Here is a 26,150-nt window from a genome sequence, read left to right as displayed (position 1 = left end):
GAATGGGAATCGGTAGTTTTCGGCTTCCTGGGTTAAAATGCCTTTGAATTTGGAGATCCTGACAAATTGGTTGTCAATGATGCCGGAAATTTTATAATATAAGAGATTCTTATATAATATATGTATAATGCATGTTAAGATATATGAGAGAGGGAGTACCCAAAAGTTTCCGAAATTATTTTAAAAAATAGCATTTTTATATTTTTCAATATTTTTATTTTTTCGTTTTTTTTTTATATATAGATATTTTCGTAATTTTTTTCCGTAGCATTGTCCTTAAAGGCTTCCTGAGTATTATGACAATCTTAGTTCAGCAGGTTTATTCAAAAGGAAACAATTTTACACGCACCGCAGTTTTTTATTAGTCATTCAAAAAATTGTCAAAAACAAATTGCATTTTACGAAAGAAGCTTCTGAACAATGACGCTTAACACGTGCATTTCAAATGCCATGTGGTAGACTGTTCCATGATGTAGACTTGCGATATTTAGTGGCACAATTCTACCTAAGCTTCAATTCGCACTCGGGAGATTCAAGGTTCCGGAAACTTTTGGATATTTCCTCGTACGTGTATGTGAAAAGTACTGTATATTTTTTATATTGTTAAGACTGTAGAATTCTTTCTTCAGTGTAGCAAGATTTATTTTATTTTATTTTGTCTCATTAATGCATTATATTTATTATTTAATTGAAAGACGCGGGGTATGATTTAGTTTAAGGGAATTTCTCGATTAGATACGCGATTAAAAGGCGCTCCTCTCACGTCGGTCCATCCTCGCGTTTCGTGGCGAGGGATACTCTCTCCTTTCGAGAACCAAAAGAAAAAAAAAAGGAAAAAGAGAGCCACGCTCGTTGTGTATCCCCTTATTACGGCCGCCAATTGACACACGAAAGGCAGAAACGTCGAATCAAGGGGAGCGTGAAAAGGACGGACGCGTGGCCGAGAGTAATTAGCATCTCTTGGCTCATCAGGACGTCGGTGGGAGATCAATTCACGCCACGAACGTCGGTCCGGGCTTGTAATAAGGAGCGGCGCGGCCGATCCGTGCTCCTTAATTACCGCCGCGCGTCTATGAGCGCGGCGGGGTGATGAGGAAGGAGACGGAGACGGAGAGGAGCAGGGGGAGGGGGGGGGCGACTCTACGGCGGGCGGCTGCCCTAATACTCCGGCCATTACGCGATTAGATTGCACTTTGATCCCGCGCCGCGCTACACGGCTCCGACCGACGTCGCTCGCGGTGATCCTCCGGCGCGGATAATGGCGCGGCAGCGTCTTTCTCTCCGGATCTTTCTCTCGCGCCTTGGGAGAGGAGCGGGGTCTCCTAGCAACCGCTATTCGCTGCCTTCGACGGAAAAAAAAAACAAGAAGAAGAGTGTCAATGTCTGTCGTCGTGTCTTTCTTCGATCTCTCCGGTCCGTCGCGATAATCGTGCAGAAGCGGAAGAGCGCGTTCCTGGAAATTAGCTAATTACGGTGGACGTGGAAATTTTTACGATAAAGTCTCATATCCCATTTCGATATGACGATATCTTTCGAAATTTTCCGGAGTGTTGGAGGAGGAGGGGGAGGGACTGTTTAATCTGCCTGATGTAAAAATGAACTGCCCGTTTCTATCAGTGTAGATTAACTTTAATTTACTCTGTATCTTTTTCAAATTCTTAGAACTAGAGAAAGATAAAAGGTAACTTTATACCGAGATTAAAATTAATCTACATTGGTGAAAATAATGATGAGATGAGGTTTAATTCCCAATATCCTCAATATAAAAAAAGTGGCATATATAATAATGTTGCTTATACTTAAATTTTGTTAGACAGGAATTAAAACTTCTAAATGAATCAGTCGTAAGGCAGATACTCAATGAAAATATTAAGACGTTAAAATTGAGTTTCTAAGAGTCCGTAAGTGATGGGAAGAATTTTTTTCACGAACCAAATCTCACGGGACGCGAAATGTGACAGATCGTTCTCCATCTTTTAAATGTTGCGACAAAAAAAAAAGACGGGCGTTTAAGCTGAACGAACGTTCTGTGGGAGCCCCGTTCCATGCAATATTTCGCTCGCGAAGACGATTAAAGATACGTTTATCCGGGTATTAGAGAGCGTACCGGAAGCACGTGGGTTAAGCGACGACGCAAAATTGCGCTCTGCCCCCCTCTCCCCCTCCCCCTTCGTAAAGCGCTATATGAGATATCGCGGATGAGAGATGTATAGGGAGGGGAAAATAAGCGGGCGCGCCGATGAGGAAGGGACGGAAAAGACTCTGGAGACACTGGAAACGCGCAGTTCGAGGGGATGAAGCGGCGCCAGGGGCAACTGACGCGTCTGATGAGCTCTCCGTCTCTCCGCCACCCGCCGCTGTCTCACCGATCTACCTCCTATCACGCTCTCTCCCTCTTTCTCTCTCACCGCGGGCTTCCTGCTCTCGCTTCCTCCTTTCTTACTTAAACCACCCTCCTTTCAACCACCCTCCTGCAGCGATCACTTTGCGCCCTTCGTGCGCCGCTCCCCAGCTTCCGCAGGTCCTCAACTTTTCTCCACACTGTCCGGTTGCTCCTTCTACTTTTCCTTCCCTCTCCCCCTTATTCCCTGTCGCTTTCAAATTTAATTCGTCACGCACGAATTGCGAATTCGTCGAACACTGACGAATTTGCCATGCCTCATATATCCGTACATTCAAATTAACGAAGAATCTTAGGCAGTCTAATTGCGATTGACGCTGGTGACCTACGAAATTGGAAAATTATGCGAATTATTAAATTATGTGTTAATTATAAAATACAATCTTTAAATCTTTTATTAATTCTCCGTATTAAAAAAAAATGACTTAGCTATAGATTGAGTAAGACGTCGCAGCTGAGTTCGAAATCTGGAGAAAGACGTAACGTAATCGTTATCATTTAAGTCCCAACTTGATCGTTATTGCTTAAACGTCCGGGTCTTCGCGCTAATTCGGGCACTTAAGCGCAACTTAATACGGATATTTATTACTGTGCCATTTAAACGCTTAACTGTGAGTCAAGGGAGCGCGCGCGCGCGAATCAACCCCCAACACTCTGCAGTAGGCGTCGGTGCGCGACTGCATCCTCCATTAAACTTACTTTACGGTATTAAGGATGTTCCGTCCGAGGCAGGACGTCTCCGAGCCGAGCCAATTTCCTCTTTCGTCGCCCGAGGCGCGCGGAACCCTGCACCTTGCCCTTCCCGCCCCCTCCCCCTCCCCCGCGTCGTCCGACCGAGCGAGACCGTGCTCCCCGACGACGATGGAAATGGCATCGGGCTGCAGGAAGGGCTGCAGGATCGAATTAATTAAGACCGCCGCGCGCTCCCGCGCCCGTGGCGGGATTCGCGGGGAGATATTCCTAGATGCGTTTTACGATCGTCGCGTCGCGTCGCGTCGTTTAGCGCCGATCGATTAATTGAATGCGCGCGGAGAGATCGCGGATGGAAAGTAGAACGCGAACGGCGATCGATATATACGGTATAAATTTTTTTTCGCCGTAATCGTCGCACCGGGCAAACGTCTACTCCGACTTTTCAAGCGCGACGATTTCGTGCAGTGCTTCGAACACGCGTAATTATTGCGACGTAATATCTTTCGGGACGGATTTGCCGTCGCTGTTATTATATTGATTTACGCGGCAGTTCTCTAAAAACGTGGAGAATATTTCGTCCAACCCCCTCCTCCTTCCTCCGTATTGGCTCTCTAATTAAATTTAACGACGGTGATGTGTAATTTCGGCGCTCGTGATAATCCTCGAAATATCCTCCATCGCGATAAATTTCGACCGGCTGATAACGGCGTGCTGATCATATTTTTCTTTCCAGTTATACGAGAGCCGTATACGGCTCGTCCGATTTTTCGCGGACGGTGTGTACGCAAGTTTCGCGAGAGCGCGACGCGCGAAATATAATCCGGGCAATTAATTTGCAATTCGTGTTGCGCGAGCGAAAGGAAAGGGTTGGGAGGGAGGTGGAGGAACCGCGATCTCTCGACCGCACCTCGCGAAGTCCGACCTTTTTAACCCTTCCCTCGACTTTCTCCCCCGATGCAACCTTCTCCCCTTCCCCACCACCCTCCTCCAACCCCCCTGCCGCCTCTCGCGCCGCTTGTGCGAGCTGCTTTACAGCCCTGTTTAACCACCTGTTACGCCGAGAGACTCGCGCTGAACTTCCGCGCTTTTCTTTTTCGCGAAACACGCGAGCACCACCCACCCCACCGTTTACCCCTTCGCCCCCAGCACCCACTCCCCCGTCGTCGTCGTCGTCGCCGTCGTTGAAATCCGTCAGCGGATTCTCTGTCTTCTCTCCTCGCGATCGTCCGAAACGCGACGATTTCTCTCGACGCGCGGTCGATGCCGCGAAATGTCGCGATTAAACGCCCCGGATTCCGCTCCCGTCCGTTCGTCCCGTCGTCTCTCTCGCCGCGCTATCGATTGTCACGCGACTCTATTTTTCGAAAGTTCAAAGTTCGCGGCCGACAGGCAGACTACTCCGGCAGTCGCCAATTACTGTCGATCCACCGCGCCGCCGTCGTCGTCGTCGCTGCCGCCGTCGCGCGTGTTGCCGATGACGGCTTTTCATTCACGAGAAATACCTCCGCGTCCTCCACGCCTTTTCGCCACGCCGGCGGTACACATCGGGTATTGATCGTGTTCGGCGAAACGTCTTGTCGGCGATGACCCTCGTCAGTTGGAGCTCGGCGTTGAGAGAAATGTCGAAGAATTAGTATCGGGCTTCGATCTTCCTTGGAACGAGACCGCGAGGAGATCCGAGGAGTTCTCATGTGTTCGTTGGCTTCACAAACCTTTAGAATTCTACTTTTGTCAATGACGGACACGTTGGTATTTCTCGCGCGATGTAAAGTGTAAAATTATATGCATTAATGGTCCGTCTTTAAACATATCGAGAATGCTCTTCGACATTTCCCAGAAAGTTGCATTTTACATTGGCGCAACGAGGAACGCGTTTCCTAAATATGAAATGCACGCGCAACTTTATAGTTCTCTCGCTATCTCCCGTTAGCTTAAAGACTAAAGTCTCGCGAGTAAATATATAGCTCGAGAGAGTTTAACAGTTTCTATTATAAACTCGTCGCTTGTATATTTCAAATATATTTTAGGATCAAATCAATCCCAGTTTTACTTAAATTCACATATTCTTGCATGCTCTCTAAAACTGTAAAAATGTACATTCGACGTTGTCGCATCTCATGCAAAGGACGAAGAAAGTATCTATTCGTTGCAAATAATAATTCGATGTAATTACAAGAAAAATTTCCGACGAGTTTGAGGTTTCTTTCCTCGCTTCTTATACATCGTCTGAATTATCGAGAATCAAATTCGTTGAGATTAAATTGAATTAGAATTAGTTCGCAAAGCCGACCTTATTAAATGAGAATCTTTCCCGTGGGGTATAACCAGGTCAATCTCATCAGTCACACTTGTACGTACGATTGACAGCACCGTGTTGCGAGAGGATGTCGCGGGACGCAATGATTCCGTCGACTGCTCGCGGGCTCGGTCTGGCCTGTGCAAATTTGAGGTGCAGCCACCGCCGAAAGGGCCCTTTGCTCGCAATATCTGAATTTCAAAGAGAGCCGCGTATTCCAAGAATATTGAAAATCCTCGGGCGGGCAGAGTTGAAGTTGCAGAAATGGCGAAACGACTATTCCTCGATACCCGCAAAGAGAGAGAGAGAGAGAGAGAGAGAGGGATGAAGAGAAAAAGAGAGACCACGGCGACTGGAAAGGACGAGCGTTACGTAAAGAAGCACGGCGACTCGACCAGCGAGAGGATATCGGAAAGGAACGCTGGAAAGCGAAAAATCTTCGACGATGTCCAATAGGCAATCACGAAAGTCGATGATAATCCGACGCACAATCTGTGCGATAACAAATTCTGACGCGCTCTCTGCAGTAAAAACGCTATATCTCTCGGTCGTGAACTCTGCCGTGGAAATTATATTGCTAAAGGATTACATCGGAGTGAACGCGGGATACGATGATTGTATTGCAAAGTGCACTGCATCGAGAAAATATTTGGCAATTTGGCGAGAACACACGTAGAAAATTATTGTAGCTCTATCGTGGTTCTGCAGTGCACAGCAATAATCTTCTTATGTTTAGCATAAAACTGTTTTCGATGATTTAATAACGATTGAATAACTATGATGATATGCATGTTATTAACACGCGTGATCCAAAAGATGTGGATCTTTTGCCTGTTAACTAGATACAAAATTTTTAACTGCAGATAGGTATTTTCATTATTAGTTGTGTTTTATTAATCCTATCTGTTAAAAATTTTTGTGGATCATCTGTCATAGGCGGGCTAAACTGAATCGCAAAGCTCAATCATTTTGTAATTTTCGCAATAATTAATAAAGATCCGCGAATAAGCACATGTCCGCGCGAACAGACTGCCTACGCGTTCACTGTTGCTAGGAGCGTGGTGGGATGTTCGGGAAGTGTGCTTTACGAATGGACCAACAATATATAATTAATAAAAATCCGCGAATAAACGTATGTCTGTGTGAAGAGACAGCCCACGCGTTTATTAATTATTAGCTCATTAATTATTGCGAAAATTTAAAATGGCAAAGGACTTCTGTTCAGTACATTTAATGCGCCAGTCGAATCTACCTGCCCACGAGAGGTAATCCGCGAAATATCAATTGTGTGGGTGTGTATAAATGTAAAAAATATATATTTTTACATTGTCAATTAAAATTACGTAAAAGAAATCTCAAGTGATATCTCAAGAGATATTTTAAAGGTATTTTAGAACAGTGTTTCAAAATCGTAAATCAGGACAATAAATATCTGAAAGATGTCACAAGGATATCTTTTAATAATTTCATAGAGATATCTTCATTTTAAGATTTCCTTTAGATAATATTAAAATTTAATAATATTCTCTGAATAATATATAAGATTATAAGTACTATATGTATATTCTATTTTGCATATTTATTTCGCAAATTATAATTATTAATATCTAAATTAAATTTGGAAACTCGAAATATTTTAATTAATTTAGAAAAATATATGTAAGCAACATGTATCTTTCTGTGATAAATTTCTCTATTTTTAAAAAATTAATTATTTTTTCTTAACACGTCTTGTTTGAATGTAACTGGTATGAAACTTTGTTCACAGATCGTTATATCATATTTGGTCGTAATGACATCAGTCAATCAGTACGAAGCTGATGATGACTGGATTTTCGATGTAGAAGTGACGCATCTATAAAAAAAATAATCCTTGGCTGTCAAACTTGTGTTGCGCATGGCGTGCGAACTGTACACATAACCGGTATCTTCGGTTTTTTAATATTGTATTTCTGTTAAAATTTATAATCGGAGTGATAATAGATACTTTTCATGTTGAATATAAAAAGCGTTAAAAAATATGGCCGGATTGCATTTAATACAAACGTATTCATCCGACTCAGACGAAGACGAGCAAGATGAGAAGAGAGAGGATCATAAAATTGTAAACAAGTACATAAATTATATCAATTATTCTGGATTACATTATTTAACAATAATTCTTCTCTCTGAAAGCTCTCTTTTTTTATGGTAGTAAAAAGCAGTGCTTGAAATAATCATAACAGTTCTGTAATTCTTAGGTTTGAATTTGAGGTTAGAAAACACTGTTTATAAACCTGATATATACTTTAGATATTTAGATATAATCGTACATGCAATTAATAATACAGAATATAATATTAAAGTTGTGTAATTTCTCTGAATATTGGCACGCAAGGACAAAAAAATAACATTGCTTACATATATTTTTACTTAGACGTTTGAATGAATTTCCAGGTTAGCTTTACCTGAAAGTATATTATCATGGAAAGGAGTTGCGTATAATGAAGAAGTGATCGATGATCCGCTGGATCACGACGGACGATTACGAAGCTTTAAACATGAGCGCGGTAATTGGGCAACTCTGATTTACATAAATTGTAAGTATTTCGCCTTCGAACATATCGATATTAATTTGCATCTCGTGGCAAAATATATAGTTCGAGAAGAAACTTCGCTTAATACAATATTAATATTAAATAACCAGTAATAGAATTATTCAGAAATTTCTTTTAAATTATTCAAATTGATTTTAGATACACCCAGCGATTGCCTTCATACTTGGATAACATCTGTGTTGAGTGAACTGCCTGTTCAAGGGAACATCATTTCTAGTCTTCATATTAGTCTCAGTCGTACCTTGGTCTTAAAGTTTCATTGGATCGAATCGTTTGTGGAAGGCATAAAGCTGTCGTGCCGTAGATTTAATAAATTTGCCCTACAACTCACGGATATAAGGGTGTACTGTAATGAGGAGAGAACTCGCACATTCCTCGGAATTTATTGTCAAGATGAGGATGGAATGTTGAAGTGCCTAACAGAAGCTGTCGACAATTTACTAGCTGAATATCAATTGCCATCGTTTTATAAGGTACATGAAAATATTCTTTTATTGCATTTTTGTTAAATGCACATATAACGTGAGGATAAGTAACAGATTTTATAGTTTGCATTTGTCTTTTGATCCTTCACTGTAGTCACGTTGCTTGATTACGTCAGAATCAAAAATATCGTGTGAATTATCATTCAATATGAGTGCAGTGAAAGACCGAGATAAACCTAAATAATTCGATATATTTCTTATGTACAGGATTCTTCATATCACATTAGTTTCTTCTGGTGCCTTGGAGATCAGCGAGCGTGTTTGAAAGAAATTCTGCCATCTCTTACGAACAGTTTAAACAAATTTTTGGCGGAAAACATGGAAGATGCTTATGTGCACGTCAGTGAGATACAATGCAAAATTGGAAATAAAAGTTTTAGCTTTGAATTAAAATAATAAATTATACAAATTAGGCTGTAAAATCTATTTTAGGAAATTATATATACAGCACTTATTATCAAAAAGCAAAACTGTCATTTAATTGCTTCTTTCAATTGATTAAACCCGATTCAACTGAGTTTTTTTTTTACAGAGCTTTAAAAATATTATATAAAAGAGAGATACCGATTAATAATTTACTTAAATTATAATAGTATTGCTTTGTATTATAAACATTGTTGAACATTGTATTATAAAATATAAATTATTTTTCTAGAAATATATCTACATATTTTATAGGATATTTTATTTTTTAAATAAATTATTTTTCGTGTATCAAAATTAGAGATGTACTATTTTCCATTAGAAAGTCATATTGGTTTAAAAATCACCAAGTTATGAGGCAATTTCGTAACAAGACCCGTGCCTCGCCACAATTGAATCCACGATTCACATAAATTGGGCTCTATGCTAGCCAGTAGCGTACAAACCTCAGGATTTTGTATAGTCAATCCTACCTCTGGATTACTCGCGATTTCTTTACAACCACTGACGTCGATATAAGTTAACGTGGGGTCACGACTTAATAATGCGTTTATGGATAACAGAGATACATTTATATTCCCTCTAAGTATTAATTTCAACAGTCTAGGCAATTGTCTTACGATAATCTTAACATCGGAGTCCGTTACGTCGCAGAACGAGAGATCCAGCGATTCTAAGCTCGGTGCCAGAGCTACGCTCGTCGTATCTAGACTCAAGACGGGATGGCTGGAAGACAGAATATTAGATAAATTCAAGTCGAACAGTTGCCTACTCAGGAAGGAGGTCGCTGCGTCGCGACTTAATTTGTTCCACGAAATGTCGCAGCTCGTCAGATTGGGATTGTCAAGTGGAAGACGAAAATCCTCCAGCATGCAGTAACGCAGGTTAAGAGTCTGCAGGCATCTCAGGGGCGCAATCAGCTTTCTCAGGATATCGCGGCTCTCGGGACTCAACGGATTGTAACTCAGATCCAGGACTCTCAACTGAGGAGGCAACGAGTTCACCTGGCGTAAGCAGGCGCCATCGATATCACAGCCTTTCAAATAGAGCTCCTGCAGCGACAGTAGATTCGAGAGACACCGATGCAAGTGCATCCCCGCCGTAACCAACACGGTGCCCGACAATTGTAACAGCTTGACGCTCCTTTCGTATTCCAAGGTCTTCAACAACGGCACGAGCACCTGTTTGTCGATCTCGTCGGACTTTACGCGAAATATCGACGTGTTCTCGCAAGATTTAAGGCACTTAAGCATTACCTCGCAGGCGGCCAGATTGTGAGTGCGACAGACGGTCTTGTATCGCTCGACGACGGACGGTACCTGCAGCTCGACGATCCCGCACTCCAATTTGTCGCTCCTTGTGTTTTCCCTCGCGAACTCCAGGATACCCTCCTTCGTGACGACGGTGCCATTCACGGGCCGCAACTGCAACTTGACCGTGCAACCGGTCTCGTCGTGGAACATGCGTTCGGTGGTGCTCGTAATGCACGTCAGGAACTCCCTCTCGTCTTCGCAAACTGCCACCTTTAGACTGAACACCTTCTCTTCGACAAATATACGTAAATGTACGTATTCCTTGTCGTGCTGTCTCGAACTTGTTGCAGGAGGCGGAGACGGTTGCAGCGGACGAGCCACGGGGGACGGCGTGCGAGACACGGTGAATCCGCTCGAGATCAAGGACGTTTGTCGTTTCCGCTTCCTCCTCTTGGGTTCTTCGAACAACTGACAGATCTCAACGGCGGAATCGTCGCCGCTGTCTTCGCTCGTACTGAAATCGTCCCTACTGCGACGCGCGCCGTTCAGCTTCAATTTCTTAACAGCGCTCTCCAGATTTCCGTCCGAAGACTTGCGCTTGATTGTGCCAGTGTGACTACTGTTCGACGGCCTGTTCGTAGATTTTTTCTTCACTGCACTTCCTCCGAGATCGTCCTCGAGCCAGTCGTCGACGAGAACTTGTTCCTCGCTCACCAAAGGCGTGACGGCATTGCTGCTGCCTTTCGACGCGCCGGCGGCGTTCGTTTTATTGAAGGCTCGCATGCTCTCGATTGTCCTCTTGTAATCCTCACCGGCGGATATCTTTCGGACCTCTAGTGCCTCGGACGATGACGCGGACTTGTCGGGCGTGCGAACGTCGCTGGATCTCCTCCTTCTCTTTCTCATCGGAACAACAGCCGAGAGCTCTTTATACATCGCGTCGTATTCGACTAAATCCTGAGGGCTTAGATCATCCACGCGACTCCTCCAGTCCTCCAGGCAATCCAGCACCGTGTCGCCGTCGTGGGTCTTCAGCGTCGCGCTCGCGCCGTGCTGCATCAGCAGCCGCATTATCGAGAAGTGACCGCAACACGCGGCGTCGTGAAGCGGCGTCACGCCCTTGCAGGACGCGCCGCCCGGATCGTTGACACTGGCGCCGTGCTTCAGAAGTAGCTCCGCGATGTCCACGTAGCCGTGATTGGCGGCCTCGTGAAGCGGCGTCCAGCCGCAGTGGTCTCTGACGCTGGTGGTGTGACCGGACGACAGGAGCCTCTCGACGGCACTGATATTACCGTCGATGCACGCCACGTGCAGCTGCGTCTCACCCTTGTCGTTCCTCTTGATCACGGACGACGTTCCTCTCCTCGCTCGTCTCTTGGCCGGCCTCCTGGCACTTTCCTCCGTTTCCAGATCGGACAGATCCTCCAGGCAAATATCCGCGCCGATTCTGTCGCTCTCCTCGGACGACGCTTCGCTCTCCGTGTCGCTCGGTGTCTCCAGCGTTAAACCCGCCTTCCGCTTCATATCCCTCGCCTCGTCGAGCTGGCCTACGCTCTCCAGATAATTAATGAGCTCTCTCATAACAGACTTTTGCAGCTTAACGCTATCGCTTTCGTTCGCTGCGCTCAACGCTAAAGTGTAACACTCGCGGATCTTTGCGTCGGCGGCCTTCGTCGTTACTAATAAATCTGCTAGAAACAGCGCCGATCTGCATTTCTCTCGGGGAAGGACGCAGAGATCCAGTTCCCGCTGGGCAAACGGCAACGCTTCCTCGTACCGCCTCGCGTCTGTCAGCGTTCGCGCTAGGCTCACCAAAGAAATAATTATTTGCTCGCCCGTTTCCTCCGCGCAGGTCAACATGTGTCGGTAGTACTCCGCGCCTTTGTCAAAGCATCTCACGGCGACCGCCGCGTCGCCCAGCGTCTCGTACAGCCTCTGCTTGGCCCGCGTGTCGGTCTCGACGAGAAGACCGTTCTCCGCTCGGCATATAGTTACAACGATCTTCAAGTACTTTTCCACCTGTTGATTAATGTCCTTCGGCAATCCGCTGCTCGTGTACAGGGAAACCAATACTTTGCGCGTTTCGATCCACTGCCCGGTCCGCATGAACAGCTCGGCCTTCGTTATCCTCGCCTCGGCTCTCAGGCACACGTCGTTCACGCTGGCCGCGGTCTCGATGTAACTCAACGCCAGCTCGTGATTGTTCTGTCGCTCGTATATAGCCGCCAGAGAGATGCACGCTCGATGCAGGTCCTCCTGGAAGTTGTTGGACTCGCACAGCGCGGTCGCCTGCTCGATCAGGCTGATCGCCTGCGGCGTCTCCCTCTGTGCTTCCAGCGTCAGTCCCAGGTTGAGCAGCAGCCTCGCCCGCATCAGCGTTCTCTCCTCCAGCTTGATCTCGCCGGCCGTCAACTTGTCGCACAGCTCCATACTCCGCATGTAGGCCGTCTTCGCGTTCGCCAGGGCCTCTTCGCGCTCCCCCATCTTGTCGCTTTCGGCCAGACAGAAGTAGGTTCTGCCCAGAGTGGCGAACGCCCGTTGCTCCTCTATCGAGTTCCTCAGCTCCTTGGCGCCCTCCAGATGTAGATTCTGGTGCGTCAGGGCCAGCTCGTAATCACCCTGACACGCGTAAACCTCCCCGATCATTCTGTGCGCTATCGCACAGCTCAGCTTGTCCTGCAGCCTCTCGCAGACGCTCAGCTGCTCCGTGTATTCCCGCAGCGCCTCCCGCAGCTGTCTCCTCTCGAAGTACATGTCCCCCAGGGTCTTCGTGATTTCGGCCACCTGACGAAGATTGTTGCTACGCTGTGCCTGCTGCTTCCTCCTAATGAGTCTATCGACGTTCATTTCCGACGATTTTCGTAGGTCTATGTAAAATCTATCTTATCCTCTTCGAAATCCTGTAAGGCACAGGACAGTCAATTTCATTGAAGAAATAATATTTGACGAGGAGATTTAAGAGTTCTGAAAATCCAATGATGCAATTACCTCTTTGATATGCAGCAAGATCTCGAAATCTTTAAAATTTGAACTAATCGGCACTGTGAGAAGCGTAATAAATTCTCAATTGACTGATCTCTTCTTTAAATAAGAGCATATCTCCAATGATGTATATTCCAAAAAGTGACGACGGAGGTTACGAATCTGTCACGCCGTTGTCGGCGTGTTCGGGCTCACGATTTTGGCGCCATCGGTGCGTTCTGAAATTCATCAGAAAACAGGCCGACCGGACGAAGCCGCGAGGTGTCTCTAGAGTCTAGCACGTGAGTTTCGTGGTATTTCAGAATTCAGACTTCAGAGGCATTTAGAACTGGTGAAAGCTCTACTGCCGACTGGCAGGCATTTATAAGGGGTGACTGCTGCCGTAAACAAGACGCTGCAGTGCAGGTTGCACGCACGCACAGGAGAATGAAAAGTAATTAACGGTGCCGTTCCAGTTCGATTCGGTTCGATTTGTGAGACAAAGTCTCCTCGGGAATCGTTTCTTCGTGATTTGACCGATTTCTTTGTATCCAGCTTGACGCAACCCGACGAGTCGACGATCAGGATAAGCGAGGAATCGTGCGAACATCGCACGTTAGACAGCCAAGCGCTTATACTGCGGAGAGGTAAATTTTCAGACTGTAACAAAATTAACATATTGTCGTTATTTTTTAATTCAAGATAAAATTCGATAGCAAAAGAAAAACAAACAAAAATGCCAAGCTCACAGTTCCAGTCTTTTGTTTACATAGGTTTGTTTTTTATTATTACATTCATATTTTTTTATTCCTCTCGCACGAAAAGTAGCAATCTCTCGATAATTAATGATCGTGATTTCAGGTTGTAATTGATCGCCGATCAAAATACGATTACTTCGAACGCTTACGTGAAGATGCGATTATAACCTCAAGGACTCGCATCTTTTTCGCATTTCCAAATAAGATTCGTCGTCAGCAGTGTCAGTGGATAACTAAGAGCTAAAAAATGGATCAGATGCTTCCGAGTCCGGGCTTCAGCATACCCAGCATCGGCACGCCACTGCATCAGCCGGAGGAGGATCAGCAGATCCTGCCGAATGCTCTGCAGCAGCAGCAACAGTCGCAGCAGTTCCAGCAGCAGCTGCAGCTACACTCGATGAGCCCCAACATGCAGAGCGGCATGCTGATGATAACCACGCCGCAAAAGAACATGCACACGTACGCACCGACTCCAACGTTTGCGACGCCGCAGAGTCTTATGCAGCCGCAGACGCCGGTAATTCAGCGTTGAGTTTAATGCGTAATTTAATCGTGCGTGCCAAGTTGTGATGTTGTTGTGAAATTTGGGATTCAAGACATTGTTAGTATTAATTTATGAATGTTGAAAATTCACAATTTAGAAAGATAAACATTAAAGAGTTAAAGAACGTTAAAGAGAAATTTTTCTGTTACACAATTGTAACCTCAATTGCAATTTTGAACAAAGGACTGAAAGAGGTGCAACTAAGATAGTATTCTAAGCACATTAATTTTTATTTCATTATTTTAATACTACTTTTACCTTTTATTCCTTAGCAAAACATGATGTCTCCGATAGTACCACAAAACAATCAAATCGCGCCGCCATCGATAGGTCCCGCGACCCCAGGGCCAATGACACCAATGACTCCAGCTTCCGCAGATCCTGGAATATTACCGCAGCTGCAGTAAGTTTGTAAAGGAAATTCAATGATGTGACATCACACCTGCCGCCCCTATTTTTCTTTAAGTATCACATTTTCGCTCTGTTCCAGAAATATCGTGTCTACCGTTAACTTAAATTGCAAACTGGACTTGAAGAAAATAGCGCTTCATGCTAGAAACGCCGAGTATAATCCGAAGAGGTTTGCGGCTGTAATCATGCGAATAAGAGAACCAAGGACCACCGCGTTGATATTCAGTAGCGGCAAGATGGTTTGTACAGGCGCCAAGAGCGAGGGGGATTCGCGTCTCGCCGCCAGAAAGTACGCAAGAATTATTCAGAAATTAGGTTTCCCCGTAAGTATCGTCAATCCGCGCCTTTCAAATTGTGATACAAAATGAGTTTAGTTTTCTCAATGCAGTGTTTTTTAAGTACTGCTAAGTACCGTTTATCGACAAAGTATTCGATAATAATATAGATTTGATTCTTCATTAGTGATGTCGCGATTTGATTTGTTTCAGGCAAAGTTCCTAGATTTTAAGATCCAAAATATGGTCGGCAGCTGTGATGTTAAGTTTCCAATTAGATTAGAAGGTCTAGTGCTCTCTCACGGACAGTTCTCGTCGTACGAACCAGAGCTATTTCCGGGTCTGATATATAGGATGGTCAAGCCTCGAATTGTATTACTCATATTCGTCTCAGGAAAAGTGGTATTAACAGGTGAATGTCCATCGCTCTATAATTCTGTTACACAGTAATTTTGTAGTAAGGTACATACGCGTTGCAAAACATTTTGGGAACACAGTTTAAAGTCTCGGCTGTTTACAATTTGCAAATATAACGCATACAGACTTGCATAAAAGATTGAAAATTAGAATGTATGTTTGTGCTTCAATATTTATTATGTATTTATATATTTATATATTTATATTTACCACCAGGTGCAAAAGTTCGTAAGGAAATTTATGAGGCCTTCGACAACATCTATCCAATCCTGAAGAGCTTTAAAAAGCAGTGATTCTGCACGTTTTTTTTTTATATATATAGTTTAATGTAATAATTTGTTTCCAACCATCTCCATTTCTAATAGATTATAGTTATTTTGTAATATGAAGTCACATAGATGATAGCAAATTATATCTATCTTTGTCGTTGAATTGCGTGGTTAAATACCTCTGATTATTCAATACGCAGAATGTTTAAAAATCGTTGGACATTCTTGCTGCAGATCTTTTCCAGTCTACACGAAACCGATCTTTTCTTAATGAAAAACTTGAATGATTTACATGATTTTGAAATAGTAAGCGTCGAAACTTTTGCTTATCAAACTTCGAGAGAGTAGTAGATGAGAAAATATTCTTCCATTCAGTTGTAAGTTTTCTTGTAATAAATTCCTCGATACTGAAGAAAGATCTTTAAATAAATAAAATAAATGGTTAAAAAAATATTCAGTAATTTTGGAACAATGCATAAACCAATGATTCATAGATAGTAATTTATAAAATAGTCCATGTTCATTTCTTTTTAAAATATTAGTTTTTTTTCAATGTGCGAAAAGCAAACAGTGCAAAGATACAACTTGTGTAATCTTATAATGATATTTCATATTTACCAAACATTAATTAACTCATGATGACAACAGAAATTCTAAAAAAGTATGTGTAAAATCAAATTGTATGCTATAACCAGAAGTTTCTGAACCTTCCCCTTTTGCCTTCCTTAAGGATAATAATAGTGCAAATAATTCTATTTATAAAATAGAGTCTTCTAATAATGTGCCTCGATTAAGATTACATGAGTAATCAATGTGTATGCTTTATCAATTTTAATTCCTAGCAGAACTATGAGTTTTCTGAAGTTTTATCATAAAAATATTGCCGTAGTAATGATACAATTGTAATATTATATATTATAATATTTCATATCATTATATTGTATTATAATTAATCGAGTCTTTTAATTTGAATTTCTTTAAAAGGATCGCCTATTAATTATAAATAGACTTCAATAAAAATTTATAGTATCTGCTGAGAGTTAATTATTGTCACACATTGTACATTTAAAAAAATTAGCGTCGAAAATGTTCTACTTTTGAATTCCGCTTATTAAAACTAATTTGATATACAAATTCTTTCTTCCTTTGAGTAACAAATATTACAACATATACCTCTAATGTCGTCTCTACAAAATTTTTTTTTATTATGAAATTTATTTGTTGAATCAGAAATTGTTCACTCACATAGAACTATATGATGGCAGTAGCTCATCGAATTAAATCTTTCAATTAATGAAAAAGATGTTTGGAAAAAATAACATTTTTTTATTAATATTTAATTTAAATACTTGTAGAACATATTCGACTTATTAGAGGCTTAATATTTTTATAGATCCATTTCGAATGGGATTCCAATGTATGTACATACATATAAGAGAAGCTCACAATTAATTTTTCAAATACGCAAGCTATAATTTGCATAATCACTATTGTATTGTTTAATATTTAAGTACAGACATATTATTTGTTGCATATGTTTGATTGTAATAAATTTATGTACAATGAAAATATTTATTCTTTGTTTCTTCAATAGATATAAATAACGCTCGGTTAAAAATGTAAAAATATATCTAATAAATAAGAGAACCACTTTGTTTATAAATATATACATATACGATTAATCATTATAAAAATATTAATAAGTACAATAATATATTTCTAAGAAAAATTACGTACCCAAAATTGTAAGATTGTAATAAATATGCGAATCGTGAAAAATTGACAGTTTAACAAATTTATAATTTTGATTTTAATCTATCTCGCAATATTCGACGTAATATTTTACCGGATGGAGTTTTTGGAATGTTGTCTACAAATCTTATTCCGCCTCTAAGTCGTTTAGGATTTGATACGCGTTCTGAAACAAAAATATATATAGATACATGTAGAATACATAAATATACATACAATATTCATGAATATATTAAAGATACATATACACATTAAATATATATTACAATATTGCGCAAAAGATATTAAGACATTTGATATGAAAAAATCACAAAGTTAAGGCTTTTGAGTTTCCAATTTAGCACCGCGAAAAAAAAACTTGAAAATCTAATCTCCAATGTTCATGTTTTCTAGTAAAATACCATATTTTTATTTCGTCTCAAAGATTTTCGCAAAATTAATAAAGAATTTTTTATCAGTGAAAGGAAAAAAAATGTAATAGAAATGCTTCATACACTGTAATGTTATTAAATTAATTCCGTCACCATATGATATAATGATACTGAACAAATAATGAATCTTACCATTAACATACTGGATTAAATCTTTTTCGCAAATGTTGGCATTATTTTCCTTTACAACGAAGGCCATTGGTAACTCCCCGGATTTCTCGTCCGGTATGCCAATTACGGCCGCGTCTAGTACGCCAGGATAAGTCAACAAAATCGCTTCGAGCTCAGCTGGTGGAACCTGGTAGCCTTTGTATTTGATAAGTTCCTTTATCCGATCGACAATGTAAAAGTAGCCGTCTTCGTCGTAGTATCCTACGTCTCCCGTATGCAACCAGCCATCCTTGTCAATCATCGCTCTAGTGGCTTTTTCGTTATTATAATAGCCCTTCATTATCAAATCTCCTTTGAAGCATAATTCCCCCGTGCAATTTGGCCCTAAAGCTTCATCCGTCTCGTATTCCCCAATTGGTATTATCTTGGCTGAAAAAAAATATATCAGTTACATATCGCCAAATCTTGTTGACATTTCATTATCTATATATTGATAGAAAAAGTGCACTCTCTTAAAACCATAAATATTGCATATTATGGAAAGAAACGGGGGAGCAACTACATTCGAATAAACTATCAGATCGATATGTAAATGTTATTTAACAGTTACTGTATGACAATATTATGTATGTAGTTTAATGTAAACATTTACAATTAAATAACGATAAGTTCAATTTTAAATTTATATTAAATTTTAACTTCACTATGATTAAGACAAAACGTATTTGCAGATCTCTGTATTGTATAATAATAATAGATATTGATTAATTACGCTTTTTAAATAGGACATTATTATTTTTAATCGGGAAATTATTACCTGACATGCCTGGAACTACCATGCCAACGCTGCCTGGTTTCACATTGTCCACTGGGGATCGTAGCACAGCTAAAGTGGTTTCTGTTAATCCGTAACCTTGTCTAATTTCAGTAATATTTAACCGTTTAGCGACGGCCTTCTCAATTTCCTTCGATAATGGAGCTGCTCCACTCCTAATTAAATAACTACTTTAGTAATTATATAATTTTTTTTAGCAATTTTCGACATAAATCTATTATCTGATAGAAGATATACATTTTTGAAGTATCCAAATAAGTTTTAGCAACAGCCCTATTGCATGGGATTCCTGTATAATTTTAAAGAAAACTGTTATAAGAAAGAAAAAATATTTATGTATATAAAACAAAAAAACTTGGCTTGGAAATGATTTTACAGCAGAAATTAAAGCAAAAACATGTAAAATTTTTACTTTTACAACTCATATAACAATATAGAAAGAGAAATTAGATTACATAAATTATATTAATTTCACACATATTAAGTGCTAAGTTTATTATTCCTTTTCTTCTACTAATTTTGGAATCTTCCCTCATTTTTTGAGTGCATGATTTAAAAATCTATGCTTGGATTACAACTTCTTCGTCTACTTTTTTAACTTGTGAATCACAGCAGTTTTCTCCCAAGACTTTGATATCTTGTATCTGTTATGTACTTACCATACTCCTTTAACAGAGGATAAATCATATTTATCCACAAGTGGATGCTTGGCCAGGAACACCATAAGCGACGGTACCACGGGCAAATACTGAATTTTATATTTCTCCACGTATCGCAGGAATAGCTCTTCCTCGAAGCGTGAGAACACAACGCAGCAGTGTCCGCTTAACAGGCCGAGTACCATCACGACGAAGGAATAGGCGTGAAAGAATGGGAGCAGTGACAGGATTACACTGTTTTCAGGCAGGGTGTTGTTGTTTACATGCATGCGTATGACCATAGTGATATTTTTGTCCGTCAACATGACACCTTTTGGCAGGCCCGTGGTGCCGCTCGAGCACAGAATCGCTGTTACATGATCGGCCACGTCGACAGGAGCCGCTTCGATGGCATCCGCGGCCTCGCCGGAGACGCTCGATATCACCTTGTACATGCTGGCCCACGATCCAGCACTGCCGTCGTCGCGAAGCATCAGCACTCTCGGCGACCAGTTCAGCTGTCTGACTACGTTCCTCATGAGGTTAGACGCCACCGGCGAGATGAAAATGTACTTGGGCTTCGAAATCGAGAGCACATGTTTCAATTCTCTCTCGGAGTACAGCGGATTTAACGGGCAGGCGATGGCGCCCAGGTAAAACGTGGCGCACACGGGAATGCAAAACTCCAGATTGTTTTCGCTGCACACGGCCACGGTGTCGTTCGCTCTCAGTCCGTCTCTCTGCAGGTAGATCGCCAATCTCCGGCTGGTGTCCAAGATGTGCTGGAATGTCTGCTTCTCGCCGGTGTGAGGGTTTATCTGGCAAACAGGTGTATTGTTAGTATCTTACATAGTCGAAGGCTGTACCTACATGTACAGCAAAAATTGTACAATAAATCCGTCTGCCGCGTTATATATTAAATTAAACATATCGCGCGTTATGTCGGTGTAGATTAATTGTAGAAAATCAACAAATCAATCGCGAATTTACCTGCGCCACGCGAGTGCCCTGCATCTCCAATTGCGTTAATAATAGCTGCCCCATCGAGATATCAAGATCCGCCAACACCTCACCATCACCGTGCAGAATATTCGATCGCCGTGGCATGTTGGACACGAGGAGAAAATTGACACTACTTGACTTTTCTGTAGAACGTTAGAATCTCTCGAATCGTAATGGAACGTTGAGAATGCGATACTTTACACTTTGAACGCGGTGCTTACATAATAATGAGGAGGCAAGGTGAATAATAAATCTTATCTACGCACCAGTCATTTATCATCCTGTAGTATCAATTACGAAATTAAAAATCAATAAACACGCCGTATCACGCCGCCGCCTCGAAGATAATTACAGGCGTTCAAAAAAAGCCGGTAGTTCCGTTACTTAATGATTAGATGGCAGCACGCGTACTGTTTTCGATCGAAATACGGACAGCCGTGCTTCCAGATGTTCGGTAGATGGCGCAAACGCCTCTAAAAGCGATTTCGATGTGAATCGCTTGATTCGATTGCGGTGATTGATTCGAGTCGACAGAATTGCTCGAAAGAAAATTTTTATAAAACCATATAATTATCGTTTCTAATTATTCCCCCCTCCACGTTCCGATTAACAAACAATAAATAATTTTATTCACGTGAGTTAATGAAATAAGTGTTAAATCCATTTGATATAATTTAATCGGCGCGATATTCAATTGAATATTGAATTGCTTATAAAAAAAAGTATTTTTATGTAATCAAAGGATTGTTGTTGATTTCATTTTTCCTTCCACATGCCAAATAATCTAACAAATAAGTAAATATATTCACATTAATAAAATAGTACGATCAATGTTTGATAAGTTGATCGGCGATTACCTTCAATCTAGATAGCACAGAGAGTTCAAACAAAATTTATTCGTATATTAAATTCAGTATTTTTCCAGAACTTATGACATACGACTGAATTCTTTTCGAACTCTCTGCGATATCTGGGAATTAACCGGTAAATTGAATAAAAAAATTTTTATGACTATAATACAATTGTTGTCTCTAATCTAATCTTTCTTTCCATGTTAATGTTTCTTTCCATATTAAATAACCAAACAAATAAAATTCTATTCAAAGTAACAAAATAATATGTACGATAAGTGTTGCTTGAATAATTGCTGTTCGTTTAATTGTAAGTTAATCGAAGCCACCCTAAGGCTATACTAACTTTTTTATCTTGTAGAAATAAAAAAAAAAGAAATATAGATGGACATGGACTTGTGTAAGACACACAATAGAATCTATTCTCCATTTTAAATTCCCTGTCCCCTTCAAACCGGAATTCATCTCATGCGTAATATGAATAGGGAAATCGTACGTAATGGAAATAAGAAGTGCCATGTTGCTGCATTTTTCATATTAGACATGTGACTAATTGATTTTCTTGTGCATACGCACTACATGATTTTTAAAGCAAATCCATTTGAATAGATCTCGAAGGATGAAAGAATATTTTCGAAAGACAACATTGATTTTATTCTCATGTTTTTTACATCACGCAAGAGCTGCTTACTGTTTCCATTATGTAAAAAAGATTCTCTTTAATAAACTGTTTTTTTTAAAGAAAAGAAAAACGGGAAAGAAATTAAAAATGAGTATTATTGCAAAACTTGATATTGAAGAACTCGAATAAAATGACAATTATAATCAACTTAAAATAATGTTTAAAAGATATTTCTTATTTGTAAAAATATTTCTTGCTTCTATATGTTTTAAAAAAAATTTTGTATAGATTCACGATAAAATATATATTCTTTGTATGCGCCATTAATTTTTATCTTGATTGAATTAATAACTTACTTAATAAAACGTACAATGTACTATTGTGCAAATATAAAAGTAAAAATTTTTAAAATTAAGTACTTTATAAATAAATGATTTGATCAAAATGATTTCTTTCCTTTTTTATCTGTTCTACACCACACACACATCTAAAAAATATATATATTTTTTAAATGTAGCATAGATTTATACAGAATTATAAATAAAACATACGTAAAACTTAAAAATTAAAAATTAAAAAAAATTTTATAATACATGTATCTTTCAAATATATTAATAAAACTTATGTAATAAGTTAAAGTTTTCGTAAATTCTCAATTATAATACATTTCTGTTGGTATTTATTATTCTCTTAAAAAAGTTTCTTATATTGATAAATAACTAAAGAACATTTTGCTTCTATATTTTATACGTAAAATTTAGAAGCGATTAAAATGATACATTTGACTATTCGACAAAATTTCGATGACGAATTGGAATCTGAATAGCACAATGAATGTCTTTCCGTTTTTCTACATTCTCTTTGAACGTTAATATCATCTTTAATAATATTTCCATGTTTTCAGAGATTTCAAAGAGCAGTATACCTTTTTGTCATCTGGGTGTCTCATCTCGTCCTATAAAAAAGTTCAGTAAGACAAATTAAGAACGATCGCTTTTATTGCATTGAGCATTTGTACACATTATATTTATATGTACGAAATTTATAGTATTTAAGAAATAATGAACTGTCTTCCTCTTTTTTCTCTATGAAGACGATAATAGAATAGCACCAGTAATTTTTTATTGCAAGCGCTAAATTCTTCAACGTAAGAATTTCAGTTTTTTAATTAATCACGAGCTATTAAACAATTTATACATTATTATGTAGTCAATAATACAAAAGCTGACGTTAAAAAAATATTTAACGATTAAAATAATCGATTTGTTAATTCTAACATTTAACTTAAATTCATTTTATCCATCAAAGGATTTCACGACGGATATTTACAGAGGAAAAGGGAATACATTTAAACACACATGAGCAAATTCAACAATCTGAATATCGCTAAAATAAGTTCCAGCATTTTTTTGCACTTGTCAAAAGTAATTCTTTTCTACTTTCGAAAAACGCAAAAAAAAATACTTGGACGTTCTATTGTAGCACACGATATTCAAATTAAATGTGTTCTGTAGTATCCAAATATATCCCTCCTTTTTACATAAATAATAATTGCACATCTGCGATTTCTATACAAGTTAAACTACCGATGATTTTTTTAATGACAAAACGGGTGCACTAGTGCGCACTAGTGTATTCACTGAAGGCTGTCATACGTAAAGTGACACTTTAAAAAACATATTTATCATAGAAATGTTCAGCACGAGTTATCACGTAGTTTGGCGGGATATCTGATGTCAAACGTTTCCTTGGTCAAGACGCTTATGTTTTAATGCTTTTGTAATGAGATAAATTCGTGTACAACAGCCTTTGTAGTTTGCACCAGCATGCACCAACGCATCGGATTCGTTATCGGATGCACAAGATAGAGACGAATCTCGCCGATATTGCTGATATCACCCACGTGAGAAATTCATTCGGATCAACACCACTGAACGCAAAATGCCTGGATTCTCACGCTTGCGCCGACAACCACAGGAGAACGGCGACGGAACCGTCCGCGCGTTCCCGTCCGGGAAAAAAAAACCCGCGTGCGGGAGAATCTTAGTAGTGAAACTCGGGGAAGTTCCTCTCGCCGAGGAAGCTCGGATTTGTTGCGCTTGGAAGCGATGCGTGACGGCCGACGCAGATCGAAAAGTACCGTCGGTCGCTGAGCCCCCGACGAGGATTTCGGCGCGTGTGCCGCGAAACATTTTTCCGTCGACGGTTTTTCCCCGCCCTTTAAGTCGTCGGGGAAGGCGGTGTCGAGCGGACGGCCGCCCCGAGCCGAGCGGTCGCACGGCATTGCGCGCAGCGGCCGCCACAATGTCGGGCGCGAGCTCGCGCGAGCGTTACGATAGGCAGACGTGTCCAGGTTCGCTCGGGCACGGGCACCAACGGCACACCGGCTGACGCGGTGGGCTCGTCCCTACACGGGTAACGACGGCGACCGACTAGGTCCAATGAACGACGAGACGGGACGGTCGCGCCGCCCGTATAACGGCGTTCGTCCAATGACCGTACGGCGGATCTCAGCATCCACTTCTCCCGGTCGCGCGGACCTCACCGCTTCTCTCCACGGCGTATGGAAACCCTTCTCTCACACGCAAAAGGGGACATCTCATCACGACTCTTGGTAGCAGGCACTTCTCCGTAGTGGGCACTCCACTCATCGTGTCGTCGTACGGGTTCTCCGCGAGAGGCTGTGGGGCCTGTGCCCGGGCGGGCGAGCAAGCGAGCGAGCGAGCGAACGAGCGCGAGCGCGAGCGGGCGAGCGCTGGTCGAGTGGGTCTAAGCGGCCGTGAGGACCTCTCCAGGAGTACCCGACAGAAGTCCTCTCCATTCATTCATCCATCCATCCAGCCAGCCAGCCAGCCAGCCAAGCCAGCCTAGCGAGCAAGCAAGCAAGCAAGCAAGCAAGCAAGCCAGCCAGCCAGCCAGGCAGGCAGGCAGCCACCCAGCCAGCCATCCATCCATCCATCCATCCATAGAGCGGCTCTTCTCCTACGGAGAGTGTATCCTCGACGAAGGTGGAGGCGAAGCGTAGAGTGGTACATCTACCATCGTCTCTCTATCGGCGGAATCCAAGGACTCGAAGACCCCCGTGTGATTTCAGTCGGCCGCCGGCCGGCTCTGGCCGGCCACTATCCTCGACCACGTGTGCAAGGTCGCCGTTGTCGCACCGCGTATCCTTCCGTCCGTTTCCGGATTTCCGCAGGAGAGTGAGACGCAACGGCGACACGTCGACTTAACGTTACGTTCCCCGCCGAGACAGTGCGTCGAGAGATCCGAACGATCGCAGGGGAGCCATCCGAGTCGGCCGCCGGCCGACCGCCGCGGCCTCGATTTTTTCCGATTACGCGTGACAGTTCGCCGTGCGCCACGTGACCATCGTGCGTCCCTTCGTCTCTTTAACGTCAATCTCAGCTGACGCGGCACGAGACGCGTTTCCAGAGAAGGTATACCCAGGAAACAACAACGGACGACGAATTGAGAAGAAAGAAAACATGGATAAAACCATCGACGGTGCCGTCAAATAAAATACGCGCAGTGAGGACGAAGGTCGAGTTCGATCGTCTTCGAGGAGAGACGTCAGTGTCCACGGCGGGTCAAGCATTTTCGGTGAGCTGTACGTGCCTGTGTGAGAAATTCGTTGTCGCGAGAGCTATGCGTGCGTTTAAACGTGATCGAGACCACGGAAAGAAAGAAAGGGACCAACAACACCGACTCGCGGCGAATGATTGCCGGCTGTACATTGATTTCGGGGACAAACGGCCCCGGTGTTGATGAAGACGGGGGAATTTCTTTTTTTTTATTGTGTGCGCCCGTGATCCATCGTATAGTAATAAGTGAACGCGTCGAGAGTGACTTGTGACATTGTGGGATTAACTAGAATCATGTGTACTGATTTCGATCTCGAGTGAGAACGATCGTTCGAGTGACATACTTTCGAAAGTTCCACGGTGAAGATCTGACGTCTCGGGTTTCTCGCGTTCGGAGTTATAATTGTTCACCCGTGTTTCGAGAACGCGATTCCGAAAAAGGAGGTGGCGACGATCGAAGCTACTACGTTGGCAGCGCGATCTTGGCTATTTGCAGCGATCGCGAGTTGATTGACGAGAGAACTAAACGATCAGACAGAGGGAA

General features: G+C 41.7%; 4 protein-coding genes across 7 annotated transcripts; 2 read left to right on the top strand and 2 right to left on the bottom strand.

The window, feature by feature from the left end:
* Positions 1 to 7,105: 7,105 nt before the first annotated feature.
* On the top strand, positions 7,106 to 9,062 carry LOC105448963 (U6 snRNA phosphodiesterase). Of its 2 annotated transcripts, none has more exons than XM_011687871.1 (4): positions 7,106 to 7,494; positions 7,827 to 7,969; positions 8,126 to 8,460; positions 8,680 to 9,062. In XM_011687871.1, exons 1-4 carry the CDS (start codon positions 7,469 to 7,471, stop codon positions 8,866 to 8,868), a joined length of 693 nt encoding a protein of 230 aa, XP_011686173.1. In that variant the 5' UTR covers positions 7,106 to 7,468; the 3' UTR covers positions 8,869 to 9,062. The 2 variants fall into 2 exon arrangements, with proteins under 2 accessions (XP_011686173.1, XP_011686172.1); XM_011687870.1 differs by having other exon boundaries at positions 7,113 to 7,502.
* A 151-nt stretch (positions 9,063 to 9,213) lies between these two features.
* LOC105448962 (tonsoku-like protein) lies at positions 9,214 to 13,325 on the bottom strand. Its single transcript, XM_011687869.1, has 2 exons — positions 13,137 to 13,325; positions 9,214 to 13,048 (listed from the first exon to the last, which is right to left on the bottom strand). The coding sequence occupies exon 2, from the start codon at positions 12,993 to 12,995 to the stop codon at positions 9,222 to 9,224; it is 3,774 nt and encodes a 1,257-aa protein (XP_011686171.1). The 5' UTR covers positions 12,996 to 13,048; positions 13,137 to 13,325; the 3' UTR covers positions 9,214 to 9,221.
* A 147-nt stretch (positions 13,326 to 13,472) lies between these two features.
* Positions 13,473 to 16,236, top strand: LOC105448961 (TATA-box-binding protein). 3 transcript variants are annotated; one of them, XM_011687867.1, is made up of 7 exons: positions 13,721 to 13,756; positions 13,826 to 13,882; positions 13,971 to 14,384; positions 14,684 to 14,814; positions 14,902 to 15,145; positions 15,311 to 15,509; positions 15,731 to 16,236. In XM_011687867.1, exons 3-7 carry the CDS (start codon positions 14,115 to 14,117, stop codon positions 15,805 to 15,807), a joined length of 921 nt encoding a protein of 306 aa, XP_011686169.1. In that variant the 5' UTR covers positions 13,721 to 13,756; positions 13,826 to 13,882; positions 13,971 to 14,114; the 3' UTR covers positions 15,808 to 16,236. The 3 variants fall into 3 exon arrangements, with proteins under 3 accessions (XP_011686167.1, XP_011686170.1, XP_011686169.1); XM_011687865.1 differs by having other exon boundaries at positions 13,473 to 13,882; XM_011687868.1 differs by lacking the exon at positions 13,826 to 13,882 and having other exon boundaries at positions 13,665 to 13,756.
* A 1,313-nt stretch (positions 16,237 to 17,549) lies between these two features.
* On the bottom strand, positions 17,550 to 20,943 carry LOC105448960 (4-coumarate--CoA ligase 1). Its single transcript, XM_011687864.1, has 5 exons — positions 20,541 to 20,943; positions 19,572 to 20,368; positions 18,895 to 19,067; positions 18,099 to 18,506; positions 17,550 to 17,701 (listed from the first exon to the last, which is right to left on the bottom strand). Exons 1-5 carry the CDS (start codon positions 20,655 to 20,657, stop codon positions 17,580 to 17,582), a joined length of 1,617 nt encoding a protein of 538 aa, XP_011686166.1. The 5' UTR covers positions 20,658 to 20,943; the 3' UTR covers positions 17,550 to 17,579.
* Positions 20,944 to 26,150: the final 5,207 nt, after the last annotated feature.

Source organism: Wasmannia auropunctata, unplaced genomic scaffold (assembly GCF_000956235.1).
Source record: "Wasmannia auropunctata unplaced genomic scaffold, wasmannia.A_1.0 LD336078.1, whole genome shotgun sequence".
NCBI lineage: Eukaryota > Metazoa > Arthropoda > Insecta > Hymenoptera > Formicidae > Wasmannia > Wasmannia auropunctata.
Note: the sequence above shows the minus strand (reverse complement) of the source record. Positions and strands in the feature narration are given on the sequence as shown.

What these genes read in the sequence shown, in the direction of transcription:
- LOC105448963 (XM_011687870.1), top strand. Translation starts at nt 7,411, where the DNA reads ATGGCCGGATTGCATTTAATACAAACGTATTCATCCGACTCAGACGAA. An exon ending in GATCATAAAATTGTAAACAA is followed by an intron (nt 7,503 to 7,826) that starts GTACATAAATTA and finishes ATGAATTTCCAG; the next exon opens with GTTAGCTTTACCTGAAAGTA. An exon ending in AACTCTGATTTACATAAATT is followed by an intron (nt 7,970 to 8,125) that starts GTAAGTATTTCG and finishes AATTGATTTTAG; the next exon opens with ATACACCCAGCGATTGCCTT.
- LOC105448962 (XM_011687869.1), bottom strand. Translation starts at nt 12,995, where the DNA reads ATGAACGTCGATAGACTCATTAGGAGGAAGCAGCAGGCACAGCGTAGC.
- LOC105448961 (XM_011687865.1), top strand. Translation starts at nt 14,115, where the DNA reads ATGGATCAGATGCTTCCGAGTCCGGGCTTCAGCATACCCAGCATCGGC. An exon ending in TTATGCAGCCGCAGACGCCG is followed by an intron (nt 14,385 to 14,683) that starts GTAATTCAGCGT and finishes TTTATTCCTTAG; the next exon opens with CAAAACATGATGTCTCCGAT. An exon ending in AGGAAAAGTGGTATTAACAG is followed by an intron (nt 15,510 to 15,730) that starts GTGAATGTCCAT and finishes ATTTACCACCAG; the next exon opens with GTGCAAAAGTTCGTAAGGAA.
- LOC105448960 (XM_011687864.1), bottom strand. Translation starts at nt 20,657, where the DNA reads ATGCCACGGCGATCGAATATTCTGCACGGTGATGGTGAGGTGTTGGCG. An exon ending in TCCTCTGTTAAAGGAGTATG is followed by an intron (nt 19,068 to 19,571) that starts GTAAGTACATAA and finishes TTATTTAATTAG; the next exon opens with GAGTGGAGCAGCTCCATTAT. An exon ending in TTTAATCCAGTATGTTAATG is followed by an intron (nt 17,702 to 18,098) that starts GTAAGATTCATT and finishes TTTTTGTTTCAG; the next exon opens with AACGCGTATCAAATCCTAAA.